Source organism: Misgurnus anguillicaudatus, chromosome 18 (genome assembly GCF_027580225.2).
Source record: "Misgurnus anguillicaudatus chromosome 18, ASM2758022v2, whole genome shotgun sequence".
NCBI classification, from domain to species: domain Eukaryota; kingdom Metazoa; phylum Chordata; class Actinopteri; order Cypriniformes; family Cobitidae; genus Misgurnus; species Misgurnus anguillicaudatus.
The window spans coordinates 15,141,606-15,164,735 of NC_073354.2; the positions used below are offsets into that span (position 1 = coordinate 15,141,606).

The 23,130-nt window shown below is 36.6% G+C and overlaps 1 protein-coding gene across 1 annotated transcript; it reads left to right on the forward strand.

Moving 5' to 3' along the window:
* Positions 1-13,425: 13,425 nt before the first annotated feature.
* LOC129429200 (tumor necrosis factor alpha-induced protein 2) lies at positions 13,426-20,329 on the forward strand. Its single transcript, XM_073855926.1, has 12 exons — positions 13,426-13,458; positions 13,647-13,712; positions 13,893-14,520; positions 14,765-14,879; positions 15,593-15,710; positions 15,867-15,966; positions 16,335-16,427; positions 16,730-16,844; positions 16,923-17,048; positions 19,191-19,346; positions 19,567-19,688; positions 19,874-20,329. The coding sequence occupies exons 2-12, from the start codon at positions 13,691-13,693 to the stop codon at positions 20,064-20,066; spliced, it is 1,788 nt and encodes a 595-aa protein (XP_073712027.1). The 5' UTR covers positions 13,426-13,458; positions 13,647-13,690; the 3' UTR covers positions 20,067-20,329.
* The last annotated feature ends 2,801 nt before the right edge of the window (positions 20,330-23,130 follow it).

A 23,130-nucleotide genomic window follows, 5' to 3' on the forward strand; every position in this document is an offset into this window, starting at 1 on the left:
AATGTTTTATTGTACAGTATGATGATAAATATAAGAATTGAGTCACTTTTTCCTCATCCCTGCGTGACCAGTGCCATCAGTCATAACAACGACTTTCTGCTCTATCTGCTCTAAACAACATTGTATTTGCCTCAACAGGTCTTTCTCAGAGCCAAGTGTACCTCTGAAAGGAATATTTGTTTAATAAGAGTGTCACCAGTAATAATATTCATGCAGTTTGCATTTGCTCAAAGCTGGCAGCCAGGCATGGCGCCAAGAGGGGGGGGGGGGGCAAAGGGGGATGTAAAAGGTCATTGTTTTCCAGTCTTTAGCATAACATGATTTTTCTATACTGTTTGGGACTTTACTGCTTTCCTAATTTAGAATTGACAAATTTATGGCTCCTAAGAGGCTTTGGAAAAGCCCTGTATAAGGCGGGTGGGGTACTCAGTTTCAGTTTTACTTTCTCTTGTCCTTAGTTTAACTTCCTACTCAAGAAGCCATTGTTCAGAATAATTCATGACCTGATTCTGGTCCATTCAGTGTTTTATTTCCTTAAAGTGATGGACAGAAACATACTGCATGGCCAAAAAATTTGAAATAAGAACATTTCTTCAGGATGTGACTTTATCCTTCAAAAATAAAAATATTTTTTGTGCATCTTCTTGGATGTAATGATCACAATATCAGCTTTCAGTTCTTCTACGATTTCAACATAAGGGTGGAAGTAAACTGTACAGCCTGATTCACATTTGTATTGCAGGGTAGGCCTACCGGTTGGAGGCAGCACTGACGCATCGATAAAGCTCCTGGGAAACCACGAGGTTTACAGGAAACTGTAATGGATTGCAGGGAAAAGATTTGTCAGGGGTGGACTGACTTCTTTCAATGTTTTGTCATGACTTATCCAAAGGAGAGAGAGAGACGGATTCCACATGCTTACTGGGTACACAAAGGACTTTTATTTGAACGGAAAACAAACACCCACGAGGGGGTAAAACAAAGCAATTACAAAGACAAATGATATACAAGACTACTAAACTAAGACATGGACAAGACTAGGCTTCAAAACAATAAACTTGAACAATAAACTTGACAAACTCACTTGACTTGCAAGCAATAATTTAACAATTAACTAACGAGGGGCGGGGTCATGAGATGAGACAAAGGCTGCGTCCGAAAACTCTAAATTGCTGCCTTCTGGGGCAGCTTTTCAAGGCAGCAAGGCATCAAGGCATGTCCGAATTCAATGTTAGGTTTACTTCCTGTCTCCTGAGATACCTATGCGTGGACGTACATTAAGAATGTGATTGGTCGAGTCTGGTCGAGTTCGAAAAAATAAAATGGCGGCCAAGGACGCGACTGGACCACCAATGTAGTGTAAATAAAGGTATATTTTCACTTTTTACACCTTTTAATTGCATTTCTAGCGATAAATTAGTATTGTAGTTTTCAAATATGTGATTAGTTATCACAAAGGCGCTCTCTGTTTAAATTTCAAACACGCTGCCTTAGAAGTGTGTCCGAAAGTCTTTCTCTGAGCTACCTTCATCCCTCCGAAGTCATTTCCTCATGAGGCAGCGAGGCAACGAGTCACTGCCTTGAGTTTTCGGACGCAGCAATAGAAAACACACAGCCCAAACAAAAGGCCATGTGCTACCACACAAAACATGGGTACCTCAAAACGTTACTGTGAACTCGTTCATTCTGGTGTTTGTGAACGGCACGCTCTCTCAGTTTAACGTCGTTTAATAGGGTGCCAGATTTCTATAGAGTCTTTCAGGCAAAAACCCCGCTAAAACACACTATTTAGGGAGTCAGCAATCAGAAAATTCCCACACAGGATGAGCACTAAAACATAAGTTTTTCCTATGGGAGGACCAGCCCCTTGATCACATGGTGCTTGTGTGGGTATTTAAAAGCTATGAGGAAATCAAACGCAGCTGAAAGTTACAAGAATATCTGCCCCGGACACATTTAGAGCGCCATTAACTGTGGATAATAACTTTGTGAACTAAAGTGAAAGAAGGTAAGACAAATCTGCTATTGTCTGTCGGACTGTACAAAATAGCATTGACAGATATAATGATTGTCTGTTTGGTATGGTCACATTTGACTTTAATGATTAGAAATGGGTTTTTCTTACAATTCATCCTTTTTCACTATTTATCATTTCATGTAATTTGGCCGGCGAATGGACAAAAGCAAGCATCTGAATAACTGCTCGTGACCTGTAGTTTGATGTTTTTGTTTTGTTTTTGCTTTGATGTTTTAATGTTATTAATATGACAATTTTACTTTCAAACTAAGAAAGGTTTAGTTCTAGCTCATTTGAACATTTGTAGGTTCATGGAATTATAAACATCTGTTCCAATGAGATTCATGTATTGGCTTTATCAGAAACACACTTTTTTATCAGACTGCAGTTTTGTTAATTCACAGCTGTTGAGGAGTATAGACTATTTAGAAAAGATAGAAATCAAAATGGTAGGGGTGTTGCATTCTATATTAGCGAAAATATTGCAGTCATTCCAAGGGAAGATTTGATGGGCAGCGACATTGAAATCACATATTCAGTTTAACAAACCCATTTTAGTGGGCTGCGGTTGCTGACCTCCCAGTTCAAATGTAGAGTATTTGGAAAAAATACGTGATAACATTGAGAAGGCATCTGCTCAAAACAAAGATATCTTTCTGTTGGGGGATTTCAGCATTGATTGGTTCTCAAAGAAGTGTTATTTACGTTAAAAGATAATTACTAACTAATGCTTCTAAACTTAAGCAGATTGTTACACAACCCACAATAATTTCTTTGAATGGTAAATTCAAATTAACATATGCATTGACCACATTTTAACAAATGTGTATGAGTTGTGTTTGCATGTCATCTCAGTAGGAGTAGGATGCAGTGACCATAATTTAATCATCACATTAAAGAAAACTAAATCGCCTAAATCTGGTGCAAGGATTGTTTATCATAGGTCTTATAAAACGTTCGATTCTAATGCGTTTGTGGAAGATGTTGAAAGGTCCACTTGGTCGGCGGTTTGTGACGAGGAGGATGTTAATGTTTCTTTACGTGTTTTCATGGATAGGTTTGTGAAAATAGTAGACAAACATGCACCAATTAGAAAAAGGTCAATAAGGCAATAAAGCTCCTTGGTTAGATACCGAGCTAAAATCTATTATGAGGGAAAGGAATAATGATAAAGCTGAAATTCTAAAATCTAAAAGGGATATGGATGAAAGGTATTATTGTAAGTTGAGAAATAAAGTGACAAAGTTAAAGGAATAGTCTACTCATTTTCAATATTAAAATATGTTATTACCTTAACTAAGAACTGTTGATACATCCCTCTATCATCTGTGTGCGTGCACGTAAGCGCTGGAGCGCGCTGCGACGCTTCGATAGCATTTAGCTTAGCCCCATTCATTCAATGGTACCAGTTTAAAGTTAGAAGTGACCAAACACATCAACGTTTTTCCTATTTAAGACGAGTAGTTATACGAGCAAGTTTGGTGGTACAAAATAAAATGTAGTGCTTTTCTAAGCGGATTTCTCACTCTAATAATGGGAGAGGGAGGGTGTTACTGCGCCGAGTCGAAGTACTCCCAAAAGTGCTATTACGCCATAAAATGTAGCTCCTCTTTTAAATCCGCTTAGAAAGCGCTACGTTTTATTTTGTACCACCAAACTTACTCGTATAACTACTCGTCTTAAATAGGAAAAACGTTGATGTGTTTGGTCACTTCTAACTTTATCTCTAAATGGTACAATTGAATGAATGGGGCTAAGCTAAATGCTATCGAAGCGTCGCAGTGCGCTCCAGCACTTACGTGCACGCACACAGATGATAGAGGGATGTATCAACAATTCTTAGTTAAGGTAATAACATATTTTAATATTGAAAATGAGTAGACTATTCCTTTAAATAGATTAAAAAAGAAAATATATTTTAGCCAAAAGATTAGTAACTCATCAAATAATTGCAAGCAATTGTGGAAAGTGATGAATGAAATAATGTGTAAAAAGCCAAAGTGTTCTAATAAGTATTTGGAAACAGCAGCAGCAGAAATAATCACTAAACCTTTTGATAAAGCAAATCATTTGAATGACTTTTTTATGAAGAAAACTGAAAATTTAAGATCTACCTGAGGATTCACCTTGTAGTAATGTGAAGAACATTATGAGGAATAAATCTTGTATAGTTAGAGAGGAATTGTTGAAAAGATGTTGCTCTCTCTCCCGGAGGAAAAAAAACTGCAGGTATAGATGATCACTTGGATGGCAAAATTTTTAAAACTGTTGCTAACATCTTATGCAAACCTATTAGTCACATTTTAATAGATCTGTGATAAGTGGGGTGTTTCCGGAAATTTGGAAGCAGTCCAAAATTATACCTTTAGTGAAAGATGATAGATTGGGTCTCACTGAATCAAACTGTAGACCAATTAACATTCTACCTAAAAGTTACTTTTTAATCAAATGATGCAGTACTTTGTATCAAATGATTTGCTCTCCAATTCACAGCATGCTTATAAGCTAGGACACTCCACTAACACTGCATTGGTAGAAATGGTTGTCATGTGATATTCCTCAGTGCAACTGTTTGGTCCATTGTTGTTTTCTGTGTTTGTTAATGATCTGTCATATGCTGTGTCAAGAGCAAATGTTGTACTCTATGCAGATGATGCTACAATGTTTTATGCATCACCTACAATAACGGACATAAATTGCACCTTGCAGAGGGAACTTAATGCCATTAGAAATTGGGTGAAACTTAATAAATTAGCTCTCAATATATCTAAAACTAAATTATAGTCTTTGGTACTAAACGTATGCTTGGTATGCCTTGTAACTTAAATTAATTTATTGATACATCTGTGGTAGAACAGGTGAGTCAGACTAAACTCTTGGGTGTGAAGCTGGATAGTCAGCTCTCTTGGGCTGATCAGATCATATTGTGTCTAAAATGGCCAAAGGCATTGCTGTTTCCCGGAGATGTTCAGTATATTGTCCACCATTAGTTATGAAAACAGTTGTCCAGTCTTTAGTTCTGTCACATCTGGAGTACTGCCCAGTAATTTGGTCCAGTGCTGGACAGGGACATCTGAAAAAATTACAAATTGTTCAGAACGGAGCTGCAAGGGTAGCCCTTGGTTGCTCTTCGCACTAGTGGGGACAAAATGCATACCTGTTTGGGCTGGCTAAAGGTGAAGGACAAACTTAATATAAGTCTTCTCTGTTATATGCATAATGCCAGAGGTGTAAAAAGTACTCAAAAATGTTACTCAAGTGAAAGTACAAGTACTGAGTCTAAATTTTACTCAATTAAAAGTAAAAGTTTCTGGCCAGAATCATACTTGAGTAAAAGTAAAAAGTACAAATGACTCCGGTCCTTTTAATTATCTGATTGCTGTTACAACTCCACTTTGTGTTGTGGCACCTAGGGTGTGCATTATTTTCTAATAATTCAGCTGCGCGTCATCAATTATTCCTTACTTATTAAACTTAGACTACCTAATTTCAGTATGCAACATGCTACTCAAAGTTTTAAAACCTTGAAATTAACTTAAGCAGAAGCTAATTTTCAAAATTCAAGCTCTATCAAGCCTCTCACAGGCAGCCGATGCAGGAAGAGGTCTATTAAACCTGGTTCACAGTGTCAGTCCAAATCTGATTTTGGTGCATATCTGAGAGGAATCCAATCACATTTAGAACGTGTGAACGGCCAAAAAGACACATGAAATCCGTTTTTCCTACTCCGTTTCAGGCTACATCCAGTTGTGGTTTGAAATGGTTATTTTGTCACACGGTGACGATTTCTACGGGGCGGAACCAAAGATGGGGAAGATTGGGAACACTTCCGGGCGGAAGAGCGGAAACACCGGAACTTCCGGTAAATGCCGCAAGACGAAATCAAGCCCGATTAAACGCAGGTGTGCGGAATAAACGTAGCGGTTGGGGATTGGAGGATGTGTGTAAGAGGAGACACACAAATAGAGCTGCAGAAACACAAGAGAGGGCGGTTGACTTTGGGCAGACACAGTTCCGCCTAGTGTGGTTAATTCGGGGAAGCTCCTTTCCGCCAAGGGCGGACCGAAAACACACTTACCTTTTGAAGAGCCCGAAGGCTCCGTTGATCCGGCGATCGCTGGGAAGCGAGCGGAGAGAGTGCGGAGCCGCAAGGAGGTGAAAGAAAGGCATTGCTGTGTTATTAAAGGAGCACCGATTGTCATTGTCGTTGGTGGTGGCAGCTGTGTTATGCTGTTGGACCGTTCCGGGTTGCAGAGTAAAGACCTGGGTACAGTCACGCTGGCAGCGGTAGGAGACGACTGGTTACTGGAAACAAAGCAGAAGAGGAAACAGAGTCAGCGGCTGAGTAGTTGCTTTATATGAAGATTTCAGGAATAAACGGATTTATGTGTATCACTGCTGTGAGGCCAGTGTGGGAGAGGAACGACTCACCGTATGTGTTGCTGAAAGAGCAGTCCTTTTGAATACAGGCGAAGGGGATTTCATTTGTGTGTAGGAGAAGAGAACAAACGGAGGAAATTGTGTAACGATTGTGAGTATTCAGTGTCTGATTCAGTGTGTACTGTAGAGTCAACTGTCCAACCTGTGTTGTGAGACTTCAGTAAATAGGTTGACAAATAGGGAGAGCCGGCCAGAGACGATTCTGGGGCCGTCGCAGCGACGTGCATATTACTGGCCCACATTGACAACGCCAACCGGTCCCTGGTCCAGCTCAAGGAAGACGGGGCGGTGACCTTAATGTTCACAACGAGTGCTGTAGGTGAGTCCGTGTCTTTGCTGTGAGAAAACACTTTGAAGTAGTGCAGTGTGATGCTGTGTTTGTATTGTCAGTAGTCCCCGCCCTTCACTGAATTTGCCGTGGGAGAACGAAAGGCTGTGGAAGCCAGTAAACCAACCTATTGTATATGCTGTGTGTGCCCCCCTGTATTGAAGCCTGCAGTAAGAGAGAACCTGAGTACCGTACCTGTGAAGAACTTACCGTATGTTGTCACGAGCCAATGAGAGTGAAAGTAATCCTCTGTGTCACAGCTAAAAGTCTGCAGAAGAAGAGAACCTACCGTACCTGTGAAGTACTTACCGTATGTTGTCACGAGCCGATGAGGTAAGAGTGAAAGTCCCAGTGTCTGCTAATAACCCGCGACAGGGGCGGTCCGCTTCTCCGACCTGTGACAATTTCAAATCGCATTTCCGGAAATCCGTTTCAGTCTGACCACCCTGATTGCATTTGTGTAACTTTTTGGTTATGTCATACTTTTGCGTCACGTAAACACGTCAGACATAGAGGCAGCGTGACGTCATTGCCATACAAACAGTGCAGATAATCCGGAAAACATCAGATCGCTACAGGATGCACAGATCAGATCTGAACAGTTCTGATACACAATATGGACAGCGAATCTGTCAAATTGGATATGCAGCAAAATCAGATTTGGAGTGACAGACGGAACAAGGTCTTAGTCTTGTTAGAAAGGCTGCAAATAGCAGGGAACGTGTCACACGGGAACACACATCATGTGTTGACGGTTTCAAAGAAGCGAAAAAATCTTCATTATCAGATGAACTGTTCGCCAATTCCTTAGAATGGTCCAAAGGATCCAAAATGAAATACATTTAAGTTAAACTGGACATCAGCACAATTCAATTGTTTTGGTAAGAGCACGGGAAAATAGAATGAATTGATCTCTAAAAAGTACTTTTTGACTGTAAATAAAATTGTAAGGAGTAAAAAGTTATTTTTTTAAGTAAAAGTAAAAGTATTGATTTTTAATTGTACTCAAGTAAAGTAAAAATCGCCAAAAATAATACTTAAGTACAGTAATCAAGTAAAATTACTCAAGTACTTTACACCTCTGCATGCTCTATTTAAAAATAATCCAAAATCGGTAACACTTTATTTTACGGTGTCTTTGTTACACATAAAGTAATTATTATAGTAATAACAGTTAATTATGCATAATTACATGCAACTTACCCTAAACCAAACCCTAATACTAACCCCAACCCTATAGTAAGTACATGTGGTTAATGATTATTACTTAGTACTTAAATGTATAATTACACTGTAACAGTGATACCATAAAATAAAGTGTGACCCCAAAATCTTTTGTAAATAAATTGGTTTTTAGTGGGTATTGTCAAGGACATGTAACGCGTCAGGTGAGCTCAGGTGTGTAAGTGGTTCCATCGGCAAGGTCCAATTGTATGATAAGAACAGTATTAGTTAGATCGGCATCTGCTTGGAATAAATTGGACTTAAGAATAAGGCATATATCCAACATGTAATTTTAAGAAAACTCTAAAACAGATTACAATTAACAGTCTTATACCAGTTAATTTGTGACTGTTATAGGTACTGATATTTTTAAATGCTGTATGTGTTTGAATGTGTATATGTGGACAAAAGTATACATGTGGTTATATTATATGTATGTTAAACTTATGTATGTTATATTTGGTGTATTATAATTGTACATATGTTTTAGCACTTTTGTGGGCCACAGGAAGCCTAGCAATGCTAATGGGGACCCAAACAAATAAACAAATGTAAAAGACTTTTATCGTTTTATCAAACATTTATAAGCATTATTGTCTGTTTATTTCTAAATACATATTTATTAAAGAAGACAAGACAATACATTTTACCAGGAGCCAATTTGTCGATATGTTAACAATATAGCCTACATTATACAAACTGTGCAATCTGTAATGTACTGTATGTGCGGGGACAGATCAGGACCCAATTGCAGATAGCTCTTAACCAAAAATACTTTTATTAATAACAAAAAATATCCTTAAGGGTCAAACAATAAAAATAATCCAAATATAAACATGGCAGGGCACGCTGTAAAATCAAATAGTATAACACAACAACTGAAGCAATTTAAGTAAAATGACACAAAATATCGCAATTCCCCTCCTCCACACCTGTTTCTAAATGGACATTTACCACAAAATGTATCACATTAAATCTCCAGTTTGTCTTTTTGTTATGGGTTCATTTGAAGTCACCATTTTCGTGATTACTGTTGCCTTTAGTTAGACATTTGTCTCTTGATGTTCACTGAACTAACTCTCCTCTTTTAGCAACTGCAACAGTGTTTTAATAAAACCATTTGTTCATTGCTTGATGTAGGAGATCAGCCTGTCAGATCATCTGGGGTTTATTTAAATATTATATTGTACCAAGTTGTTAATCAAACATTTGTTTATAAATAAATGGTAAAGAAATAAAGCACATAAGAATGCTGCTCATATGGCACTTTCCCAAAATAACATCCCTTTAAGGTGTTTTATTGATGCTTAAACGAGACATCATGATTTCTGATACAAATCTCAATGATGGTGAAGATAAATGGTAAGAAAGTTGCACAATTTTGTCAAGTTACAATGCATGATGGGAGCTATGAATGAGTTTTAGAAAAGAGCTGATTAGTAAGTTAACCTGAATTTTCCTTTTAAGTTTGCTTTGGAAAAATAAGGGCAATCGGTTACCTTCGTTTTTTCAAGTAAACTGAACATGTTAGAATTTACAGTGCATGGCAAGACTGCAAGGCAGACACAATCTACAGATACACAACAAACCAGGATGAGAGAGCAAACACAAGGGCATTAAATATGGGAGAACTAAACTAGGGTATGAGGGTAGACAAGTGGGGGGCAAGGTCAAGACTTAAAGTCTCAATCAAATTGAAATGAAAAACTATATATATAATATATATATATATATATATTTAATATTGTGGTATTATTGACAAATGACTTATCTGTGAGCTTCATTATTTTTTTAAAATAAGTGTGAGCTCATAAACTTTAATCAAAAATGCAAATCTCCTCCCCTCCTCAAAACGATCTCTCTTCACTTCTGGTCATATGGTATGGCAGGTGGGCGGGGTCCGGGAGAAGATCGCAGCGATTAGCAATTAGCAAAATGACCCAACTTCAAACAGTCTAATTAGATCTCGATGGACAAATTCAATTCCAGCCCTGCCTTATTTCATCCAAGAAGCCGGTTTCACTCGAATATACATCACCACAGGGAAAATAAGGCAATCGCTACTTCCGTTTCATGGCGACTTTAAGACCGGAGAGCATGAGGCGCACAAACACAAAGCACACATTTATTTATTTATTTATTTATTCAGGACAGTGCACATTAATGAACAATCCAACATTACTGTACAGACTGTAAATGAGCCAGGTTATAGCATAAATGATGATTTTTCAACTGTAGTCCCAAAACAGAAAAACAACAACATACAAAATAGTGCAACACAACAAAATATACAGTATCAAACAAGAAACACATTACCAACAGACTTTCAGACTACAGATTGCAGTGAGGTTACATGTGACTCTCTACATTAAAACAAGACAACAATAAGGGCTGCATGAAACAAGACAGGGCTGACATGATGACAGTGTATTCTTTGTGGAGCATTCTGTCCGTGGGCGGAAGAAGGCTGGGTCTGTTAGGAGAGAGCAGCACAGAAAGACAGTGGTGGTGTTTGTGTGGAGAAATGTAAAGATCGAAATTGTGGGAAGCAATAAACTTCAAGAAATGCGACAGACCTTTAGAAAAGACAAACGTTTGTTTTAGTTTTAATATAGACACACATTGCAAGACAGGAAAGTACCACATATTTAACTGTAATATTCATTCAAGTGCACAAATATGAATAGAAAATAAAAAAAAATTATTTCATAATATACTTTAACAAGTGTTAAACTCAGAGAGATGTTGGTTTTGACGGTTGATGATAAATAACAGCTGTAAATTATCACAACGAGCTTAAAGCCATAGTTCACCCAAAAATAAAAAATTCTGTCATCATTTACTCACTCTCAAGTTGTTACAAACCCGCATAAAACAACAGTCTCCCAATGGGACTAAGCTAGGGTCCTTAGTAGTGCCAAATATGCATGTTACCCAGTCTCACCCCATGGCGTCAATATTTGACGACACTTGACCATGCGTCAATATGTTGACGCGGAGGGTGATTTTTTGACGAACTGGGGACTTCAATACTATTAAGTCCTTTGCATTCTCTTTCCTATTTTCTTACCATTTTCTACCATTTTCGCGTCGGTTTAGGTTTAGATTTACATAATGACATCCCTACCCAAACCTAACCCTAACCCCAATGCCAGGCGACAACTGTTTAATTTCGCGTACCTAATAGTATTGAAGTCCCCAGTTCGTCAAAAAATGACGCGAAAGGTATAGCCTCCGCGTCAACATATTGACGCATGGTCAAGTGTCGTCAAATATTGACGCCATGGGTGTGAGACCGTGTTAATGTTATCAGTATAGCAGGGCTTTAAACTAGATTTTTGGTTTTGGTTCGTTCCGAACAGAAACAGTATTTTAACGTTTCCGGTTTTCGGTTCAACCCTAAAATTGAAGTTCCAGAACCGGTTAGAACAAAAAAATAAAGTTCCCGAACTGGTTAATAACATTCCATGTCAGCTGTGTGCAGAAGCTGAGTGGGACCAAAAAAACGGGAAATTTTGTAGACCACAAGCCCTCCGTGGTAAAAAAAGAAAATGCTTAATTTGGATGCAAAGCAGTTGCTTATAAAATTATTAAGCCTATTTGGAGACAGATGTTTAATGTGACAAAATGTCAGTCCTCGTGTGATAATGAAAATATAACGAGGCCTAACCTACATGTTCTGAGCAGGTGTTGTCAGTGAACAGGCTGTTAAAACTGTTGGCTAGACACTCATGAAAAACTGATGCTGATTATCTGGGAAACATTCTCTAACAGCAGTCAAGTTGTGTCAAACAAGTTGTACATTTGTTAACATTAACAGGAGATCAGACCACGGGCGCCACTAGGCTTTTTAGTATTTTTTAGTAATATTTCAACATTTGAACTCCTTCCTTTTAAAAAGTGTATGCCACCTGTGTATTTGTCTGTGGTATGGTAGTATACATTGTGTATTCCTAAGTTTTTGAGGGTTCACCTACTACAGTATAGTTTCCCAGACAGGGCTTTAGTCTAGTTCAACACTAAAATGCCTGTTTGAGTTTTAGTTCTTAACTAAAAGTAGCTTGCACTAACATAAAATACATCAGTCACATTGTTTTGTCTCAAGATGCACTCACCCGTACTATTTTGTAAGGTATGCTTGTAAAAACGACATAAGCATCCTAATATAACAGCCCAGTCTCCTGAAGATGCGTATATATAGCACAAAGTGTAATAATCATGCAATACATACGCCAAATTCCACTTTGGCATGCATATGATACGCCAGTCCTTCCCATTCACTTAAACGGTGCATCTTTTTTTGTCATTTTATTTATTGGTTTCTCAATTTTTTTGCTTTTTTTTTACCATTTTCGCTTGGGTTTAGGGTTAGAAAAACTTTTTGTTATATAAAAATGACATCCAAACCCAAATCCCAACTCTAACCCCAACTCCAAGCGACCATGGCTTAAATATGGACAAAAACATGGAGAAACATGTATATTAAATAACCTTATTAAGCAAATCTAAAATCTAACCCTAAACCCAAGCAAAAATGGTTTAAAAAACAGAAAAAAATTGAGAAACCAATAAATAAAACGACAAAAAAAGATGCACCTTTTAAGTGAATGGGAAGGACTGGCGTATCATATGCACGCCAAAGTGGAATTTGGCAACTCTCCCTCCTCTTCCTCGGCTCTAGCTGGTTTATTTGCATAATTTTTACACTTTGTGCTATTTATATGCATCCTCAGGAGACTGGGTAGAATATAACTAGGGCGTAGTCCTGGATTAATCTAAACCCTGTCCTGAAAACCACATCATATTGCATCTTGACAACTCAGTATTAAGGTAGATCACTTTTTGGTCAGTCCCCTTTTCTATATTTTAGATCTGTATAAATTTGTTCCCAGATTAACACAGTGGCTATATAAACTAATAATATTAATCTATAAGATAAACAATAAAACAGTAAAAACAGTAAAATGATGTGTTTGTACTGGAAACGTGTGTCGTGTATTTGCACAGTGAATAATGAATCAGGAAGTCTTCATTCATTGTAAAAATATCTCCATTCCCAACTGAAAATTTTCTAGTCCCATATATGAAACACAGGGAATACAATGGAATAGTGGATTGCAATAAGGTTAGTAGAATACAAATATACCCTAATTGTCAAATAATATTTTTTTAATCATACCCTTTCTGGGAGCTGAGCCCCCCTAAAATGAAAATCCTAGAATCGCCCCTGGATCAGACTCTCTGTGCTCGAAGTGATGCTCTCCGAGGCAGAGCTCCATTCCTCTGTGGGTGAACGAGGATAAGCTTTTTCATTGGTTGTTGCGTTAAATCTTACCCAGATACAACAGGGCTATTGTATAGCCTCTTTCTTTCTTTTTTTTTTGGATTGGCTTATAAGTGGCATACTCGGCATGTCCTACTAGAACTCAGAGGGAGACAGGCTTGATCGGTACGGCCAGATAGACACTGCAGCATATTACATATAAGATTAATAGTTTTTCTGCGTGAGAAATACAATGTGTGGCGGGAGTGCATGACAAAAGGCTATTTATTTTACAATTAATGTTTCATATTGACACATTATGAGTGAATTGTTATAATATTTTTATATAGATATAATATAATTTTCTTTTGTAGGACTTGCCACTGACAGCATTCAAGGTGTCTCTGGTGATCCTGAGATGGGGCCTGAAATTCTATTAGGTAAAACAGGACAATGTTTTGATGTATTTCTACTTTTAAAATGTAAATTAATTTAGCTAATAAAGACTACCTCTAGTTAGTGTGATTGTGTACCGTTGCTATGCAACACGTTTAATTAATAATGGATAATTTTCTAAAAGAAGACATCAAACAACAAAATTGTTCTTTCACAAACTGCAGTGGACCTTGATTTCAATGGAATCCTGGAACAGAACCTGGCTGAAGCACAGAAGCTGCTGGTGGCTGCTGAGGAACGTCTGTTTGGTTCGAATAAACCAGCTAGAGCCGAGGAAGAGGAGGGAGAGTTGCCGAATAACTACCAATGCTTCATCACTCATCTGGAGATGATTATCAAGGACTCCTTCATTGAGGACAACCACGAGAGACTCAAGAGTGCTGTGACTGCCATACTTCAGGAGGAGGCACAGGACAAACGCTGGGAGACACTGGCCAAAGAGAAACGCCCATCGTGGAGGCCGATAAGGTTCAGAGAGATCCATGACAAACAACTCAAGGATTTTGTGGAGGAACGAATGAAGAATGCAAATGAAGAGGAGAATGGGGCGGATAAGCTGTCTTCTTCCTTGAAGAGAGAAGTGTGCCGACTGGGCAAGCAAATACAAAAAGATCTGCTGGTGGTGGTCAGACGGTTGAGGGAATGTTACCCATCAGACTTTGACATTTGCACAAAATATGCCCAGCTTTACCATCAGGCTTTCTCCACCAGACTCCAGGAGCTGACCAGATCTAAGGTGGATGTTGAGGATTGCTGCTATATATTACGTTGGGTTGCATTTTACTACCCAAGGTAAGAGACACTAAACCAAGTTGCAATGTTAGGATGAGTCATTTAAAAAGCACACCTTTGCTATAATTCTTGAATAAACTTGTATAACATCTGGATTCGTCTAGTATTCTAGCATCTAGTTTTTACATGTAATGATCAGTCTCTCAAGTATGCATTAGCTTACGCATTAACTTGCACATATTTAAGCCTAGCTATAGAACAGAAAAATAAAACCTAAATAAAATTCACCTCTGGTATGTTTTAGCGATGTGCTGAACCACCAGGAATTGAAAGAGCACATCGACCAATCATCACTTGGACCTCTGCTGCCTGAAGGAACTCTTAAGATATTACATGAACAGTACTTTTTACACAAAGAGGTAATTCAGTGGATGACTTTTATTATTAGGTTTCAAAGAACAGTTATATATTCATCAGTGCATTTAAATGGGAACCCGACTATGTATGGCTTAATAGATAAAACACTATTTGAATCTTAAAATAAACAGCACAAATGTCATAGTTTTAATGAACTTTATTTTAAAGGGTGCTGTAGAATGTAAAACTGTATTTACGTAAGCATAGTTGAATAATAAGAGTTGTGTACATACTGTACAATGACATACTGTGAGCCTCAAACACTATTCTTTCCTCCTTTTTATGTAAACCTCGTGCATGCAAAAGATGGAAAACAGGCCACAAAAACATCTCAACATAACACTGACTGTGACACTGTTACATTAATTTAATTACAATGTTACAATGCTAACAACAAAGTTGTGACAGCTGAGTTAGCGCTATGTGCTAGTTAATGTTATAGCATTTAGGCTAAAGCTACTATTAATGTTACGTTTTGCAGCTTAAAAGGACCCTGAATGATCCTGACCAAGGCATACGGGTCTTTACCAGAGAAACGATAAACGATAAATAAAAATATGCACTTTTAAATCAAAACTTATTTTCTTGCACTAGCTGTGTGACGTGTTAGCGTGAACCTTACGTAACGCGTAATCACGTTGAACGGTCATACATGAGGTATATTGTTATTGCATATTGTTATTAATATTTCCTGTTATTGTTTATTGGTCATCAGAATGAAGTCAGAAAGTGGTTGTCCACCGCTTTTGGGAAAGAAATGAAGAAATGGAGTGATGGTGTTGAGCCAAATCTGGTAGATGGATTTTACATCAGCAGCCTTGCTGTAGATATTATACCGGTATGTTGTGGCTTCTTTTAGTCACTTTCTAACCTTCTTATAATTTGTGTCTGTTAATAAAGTTAAATAATGCCTGTTTCATGTAGCTGACATAGAATTGTTAAAGGCTTTACTCAAAATAGCCCGTCATGAAATGTCACCATGTTTGTTTTACCGCTTATTGATTCAACTATGAAGGAGATGAAAGCAATTTTGGGCTCTGAAACCAAAAACGAGTACATTTTATGCCAGCTGGACAGTTATCTAAAAGAGTAAGTGAATTTGAAGAGTTTGGTTCCAAAACAAGATACTGACAAAGCATTATTATGTTATCATGTTTTTATTGTGTTTTTATGTGCTACTAATCTGTATTTTTTTTAGTTATGAGGGCTTAAATCAAAACAAACAAACTGTAGTTTGACTGATATACTGTGTGATCAGGTTTTTGAAGCAAACTTTTTTTATGTGGTCTATACTTGTATCCAAAGTGACTTGAAGTGTGACGTAGTTTGCGAGCTTAACCCACATTTGGCATTTCAAGTGGCTTACAAAAACACACCACATTAAAGACATTTTCATTGCTCCATTCTCAATGCATTAAAATGATTCGACTAACATGTGTTTCCTTGTTTTTCAATAGCAGCTATATGAAAAATCGAAAACTTATCAAAGTTAAACAAGGAGGTCCTGCTAAAACTCTCTGTGTTTATCTGGTTAACATTCACCAGTTTAGGTGAGTTTGCTTGATTCGTTGAAATTTATTTAAACGCTTATCACACCAGTTTGTACTAAATAATAAAATCTATGCTTTATTGTTTTGTGAAGCATTTTAAAAGCTTGAATGTCCAGTTACAAACATACAGTAAATGTGGTCACATGCATCACATTTGTGGATTTGTGTGTTGCTCATATTATTTATTATATCATTTATAATCCTCATATAATCATAAATAATGCTCATATCATTTATATAATCTCTCTCTAGACTGTAAACATGCAATCTTTCTGGCAACCATTATTTCTCTATGTCCTTAGGAAATATGTACAAGAAGCAGAACGTCTTTTCCCAGAAAAGACTAGAAAAGCACTGCTGTGTACATTAGCAAACATCAAAACAGTTTGTCAGCAATATTTTTACACAGAACTTAAGGTTAGTAAAGACATCTTCTATGTAGTTTCTCTATAAAGATAAAATGTGTTTAATATATTTTGTGTTATTTCTCCACAGCCGCTGTTCCGTAAGTTTTGGACTAATGCCTGGTATGATGGGCATAATAAGGTGTTGGATGACCTGGTGAAAGCACTTGAAAATCAAATACATCATTTGAAACCGCTGGAGTCTGTCTGCCGAGAGGTCAGAAGCAAACTCACTTTTACTCTTTTATTGGTCAAAATGATGTTAATACTATTTTACCAAATAAATTGAAAATAAATACCTATATTCATATATAAAATTTAAAGAGCACCTATTATCCGATTCATTATTTTACATTTCATTTGGTGTGTAATTGTGTGTTAGTACATGTTAGTAATATGCAAAAGGTACAAATTCCAATGTAAACGATTACGCAAGATAAAATAAATACATTTATTTTCTTGGATTACAACAAACACATGTATTGTTTAGCAACAATTTACTTATTTACGACGGTCATTATCATAATTCCGCCCGCATCTGACATACAGGGCCCTATTTTAACGATCTAAGCGCATGGTCTAAAGCGCACGGCGCGCGGTCTAAACGGGCGTGTCCGAACCAACTTTTGCTAATTTAAAGACAGGAAAAATTGTTTAGGTGCCAAGCGCACAGCCTAAAAGGGTTGTTCCTATTTTCGTAATGAGTAATGGGAGTGTTTTGGGCTAAACATGCAATAAACCAATGAGTCTCAGCTCTCATCCGCTTTAAGAGCAAGTTGCGCCTGGCGTTTGACCCATGCCTAATTAATTTATAAACTGAAAAACTAAGTGGAGATAGAAGACCACCAGTTTAAGATTAATGTTAAATAATTGTGTTGTTTTCATTTGTATTGAAATAGTTTTTTTTTTTATTAAAACCTTAAAAGCCATTTTCTTCAGTCATGGAAGTAAAAATAACAGGCTTTTATTTGCCTTAAATGTATTGATATCCTACATAATCATCTCATAAGATAATTTGCAAATATGCAAGAAAAGGTTTGTAGTCCAAAATATTTATTTGTAACAAACAGGAGATAAAGAATTTACAAACGTGCGGATAGTCGATGTCCAAGAGACTCAATAAAAACGAGACTTGAGAATAATAATCTTTTACATTTTATTAATTTAATTTTTCATATTTAAAAGCGTTTTTGTGCTTCGGCACATCCAAGTGTGTGATAAGCAAACACGCGTTGTTGTTTCTTTTATAGGCGCATATTTCTAATGCGCTCATTAAATAACAAAAACACTATTGCGCCATAGACTTTAGACCAGGTTTTTGTTGGTCAATGGCGTAGTATTTACATGCCAACAATGCGCCTGAACACACCTCGTTTTCAGACCAGAACACCCATGGGCGCAAAACTGGGCGCAAATGCATTTGCTATTTAAACAACGTGTCGCCAAATATGAAAATAATAATTACGCCGGGTTGAAACTAGCAAAAGACACTTGTGTCGCGCATTGCGCTGCATTGCGCCGGGTGTATGATAGAGCCCACAGCCTTTAAGTAGTCTACGTTTCATATTTAAAGAATTTACTACCGACTAAACCAACTGACTTAACTTTACAGTGCAGAGTAGCGTTTATTTGTCGTTTCTACGATCACAAATGCCAACTTGGTTTTAATTTTTTGTAATCTTTACCTTACCAATCTGTTACGTCTTGCTAAAGCCACTCTAGCAAAGTTGATCGATCAGCTTGGTCATCTGCATTTTCAGGATTAGATTTGGCTCATATAGATACGGTAGTAAAGACGATATTAACTCCTGTCAGTATTGCATTGGAAGCTAATCTTTCAAACATGGTAGGGAGCATCACATTTCCTGCTGACGGCAGAGGTATTCAGGCCAATCACAACGTACATATAAGCTGGCCAATCGGAGAAAAATGCACTTTTCAGAACAATAAGCTACACAAAGCGTTTCAGAGAGGCAGGGGATAGAGGAACCACAAATACGGAAAATAATGTGTTTTTTGAACCATAAACCACGCTAACACATTGTATTATAACAAATACAAAAAGTAACATTGTTTTTAACAACATAATAGGTGCTCTTTAAAAAAATTGTGTTTTAAATAATGAAACAATAAATAGATCAAAGTTATGTAAAGAAATGTGTTAGTACACTGTATAACCATAAAAGCTGTCCATATTATATTGTGATTTATTGTGAACTTCTTCCAGTTTTAGATATCCTCCATAATTGCCTTAACAGCATATTTTAGAATCAAATGCAAAAGAATTCATACATCTTATGTATTCAACAAATCATGGGGTGCATGCATATCTGAGGAGTCTGTGTCTGTCTGTGTATAGGAACTGCTGGGCGAGCTGCATTTAGCAGTAATGGTTGAGTATGTGAGGCGAATGATGAAGAGAAAACTGAAGCTAAAACGGAAGAAACAGCAGGAGAAAGCAGCTGAATTTATGTGCCAAGACAGCCGAATTATCTGCTCTACATTTGCCAAAGTGGTAAGAAAACAACGACACATACAGACTCCATATGTGGAATGAGAAAGTTTTTGTTACGGTGTTATTGTTACAGACATTTCCGTTAACCTCCAAAGCCAACTTAATGAAGTGTAAATTCAAATCACAGCAAAAACAGCTGTAAAAAAAGTACATCTGATTTTTTTTTAGAGTGCAGTATGTTTATGTACTTTTCTAAATAAATTTTTATTCTCTTGACAAGGGGTCCAATGAGAATTGGCTTTCTGATATACTGCCAAGATTATCCGAGATCCTGAGACTTCAAGACCCTGGGAGCCTGAAACTTGAGATGGTTACACTAACAAGAAATTATCCTGACCTGAGGTATAAGTCTATTAAATCATTTTCACATCACAACTGCATGTCTACAGATGCTAATAGATGTTCATAGTTTGCCTAATAATGGTTATGAACATAACTCCAAAATATCTAAATATACTTTAATTCTCAAATATTTAAATTGTAAGATGCTTGCTTCATTAATCATTTTTGTTTTCATTCTCTGCTAGTCAGCAACATGTTGTTGCTGTCTTAAAGCTGAAAAGCAATCTTTCAAGCTCGGATCTGCGTGGGATCAAAGATTGTTTGCGTGATAACAGGGTCACGCAGGACAACCAGTCCTCCCCTTCTTTTTTTTCCAAAGTTATTGTGAAAAGAAAATACAATAAGTCTGCTGTTTTATTTCTATGTAAAAAAATGTGATACATAAATCAGTACCAAAGCATTTAATGCCTTACTTATTCTTAACCCTGGTTATCTCTTTCACGTTTCACACTCTTCATAATTAACAAGGGGTTAATCCTGGTATTCATAATCTGACATTTTACACTGTGCATTCCTAACCCCCGGGTCAGGTGTTTCCAACCCTGTCCTACACACACTGTAACAAAATTCCGTAGAAATTATAATGTTATTGCAGCTGGGTTGCTGGTAATTTGCCGTGGATTTGGGTTTATGTTATTTAATGGCAAGAGTTTGTTCAAAGTTAAATATTTTTTTAATATTAACAAGTCTTTGTCTTTACAGAATGAAACTATACAATAACAGCCTCACGCAAAGCATTCTGGGAACCAGAAATCATTATCAAACTTTTCTGTTTTTTGCTTCAGATTTTGTTTCCCAGAATGTTTTGCTTGATGCTGTTTTTTTGGTTTTGCTCTGTAAAGACAAAGACTTGTGAATGTTTGATGTTCATTTAACTTTGAACAAAATGTTGCCAGTGAATAACATACATTTCGTAAATTGGCGGCAACCCAGCTGCAATTTCTATGGATTTTTTACAGTGCACCTGTCTTCTAAATTTCAAGTGTAAAACGATCCTTAACCTGGGGTTAAAAGCAGGGTTAAAAACAAAGATAATCCAGGGTTAAGTGCATCATGAAGCCCTTATGAGGTTTCACATTAATTGAAGTGAATGTAAATTTGCTAAAAAAAATCTGGATGAATCATGAAAATCTGATAGATTTACTGATAGATGTATAGACATCATTTATGTATATATGTTTACTGAATACGGTATATGTAAAAATCAAGCATTTATTTTTAAGTATTGTATAAGACCTGTATTATGATTATATATTTCATGTATTGAATCACAATTCTGGATAAATAAATTCTTCTGCAATGTCTAGCTAGTATTATCATATACACAGTCTTTTGCATTTATATATTTTATTTGTATGTTTTGCTCTGAATTGAAGTTAAGCTAGTCCTTTCTCTTTATAAAATGACAGATTGTCTGGTTATCCACAGGCTAGACCAACACATAAAAGCCAGCATAAAACACCCTGTCAAACATTTTGGGGAATATTGTACAGAACCTTCATTCTCGGCTAACAATGTAAGGCAGTGTTTAATGGAAGCACAGTATGATGATTGAAATATTTTCACTTTTTTCTCATTCTGTCTGTCCTTGGCTTGACCGGTGACATCATATAAAGACAACTTTCTGCCCCATTTGCTTCATAATGTGCCTCAACAGGCCTTTCTCAGAGCCGAGTGTATCTCTGAAAGGAATCTTTGTTTACTTAATGATAATAGCAAATGGAAAATGGTTGCTTCCCAGGCACTGCATGGATGCTGCCCTCTGCTGTTTGGGTTTCTTGACGAAGATGTCACACTTTCACTTTCAATAACACAAATGAAAACATGAGGCAAATACAAAAATGGAAATGGTTGAAAATAATTTTTATTTTTTATTATTAAATATTTTATTATTTTGTTTTATTTTATATTAAAACTATAAAAAACATCTTAGATTCTTTATATTGGCCACACTCATGCCTTATAGGCATTCTCAAAAACAACCTCTGGTCTCCACATAACTGTACTGGAGAAAGACAAAAATCTATTAAAAATGCTGTCATTTTTGTGATTCTGTTATAAAATCCTCCTGCATAAAGAACATTCTGTGAAAAATTATCATTTTTAATATTGACTGAGAGCATGTCAAAGATTGAAATCAATGTGAAATCAGCGTACAAAATCAGACTTTGATGCTCCTATTGGTTTATGAGACTTTAGCCTGCATTTCACAGATAGGGTCACAAATGTCAGGAATTTCATTGCATTTTTTTTTTGTCATTCACCATTGGACAAACATTTGTTTTAAAAGAAGTTTGAGAATGCTTAGAGATATTTGTACACTATATGTAAATGCCTGTTTTGTGTTTCGAGAGTAATATACACAATATACTGTACCATGTGAACAATTCCATGCAAATGTCATCTTATCATGATAATTATTTATAAATAATGAAGTGAATTATTTTCACTTCATTAATTGTATTTTAACCATATAACATCATAGATGTCAATATTTGGTGGATAAATGCAAATTCTTTTTAAGTTAAAGAAATCTGTTTTCAGTTTTTCAAGTTTTTAAAGCATTTTATATTATTTTCCATATATGTGCAAATTTCAGAATGGTCACTCATGTCCATAATGCTGTTTATTTCTACAAACTGTAAAATAAAATGTTCTTTAAAGAGCCGTCCCTTCTCCATTTATTGGGTATTATTGCTTCTAGTTGTGACTTTTTATTCACCGAATTCCTGCAGATGATGTGGTACCCCAAACATTTGTGTTTTTTGTCACATCCATAATATATGCATGCTTTCCTTATCTAAGATAGAAGAAAATTGTTTGTAAAAACTTCTTAAATGACCTAATATAAGGCCTTTAGTCCTAACCTAAACTCTGTCCGGGAAACCACTCCTTAGGGTTTAGGAAAATATAAACAAATATAAATATACACTCTGTGAATTCCATAATGCTGGAATTGTTCATGTTTTTGTGTTTGTTTTAAAGGTCATAGCATCACTTTTTTATGTTTTGTTTGGAACTTCACTGCTTTCCTAATTAGAACTAACATATTTATGACTCTTGGGAAGAGACTTTGGAAATGCCAGTAAAGGAGTTTTACTTTCTCTTGTCCTCGGTTTATCTTTCCACACATGAAGAAGGTGTGGTACTGGTTCAGAGTGGTGCATGACCTCATTCTGGTCTTTATCTGGGGTTTTCTCTGCAGTGGCCCATTTGCAGCCCAGCACCCCCCAACACACACACACTTTGGTTGCAAAATAGGCTATTGTAGTTCATAAATGCATTCATAAACTGAATTTGTTAGTTTAGTGCAAGGTTTTAATAAAAAAAGTTATTGAAGAAAAGGTTAAGAGGCTATTAATAGACATTAAATGCAGTACATATACAGAAATGTTTTTTTTGTTCAAATAGCTCTCCGACCCTACAACAAGATGTCCATTTA

What these genes read in the sequence shown, in the direction of transcription:
- LOC129429200 (XM_073855926.1), top strand. Translation starts at nt 13,691, where the DNA reads ATGGGGCCTGAAATTCTATTAG. An exon ending in ATTTTTACACAGAACTTAAG is followed by an intron (nt 16,845 to 16,922) that starts GTTAGTAAAGAC and finishes ATTTCTCCACAG; the next exon opens with CCGCTGTTCCGTAAGTTTTG. An exon ending in AGAAATTATCCTGACCTGAG is followed by an intron (nt 19,689 to 19,873) that starts GTATAAGTCTAT and finishes ATTCTCTGCTAG; the next exon opens with TCAGCAACATGTTGTTGCTG.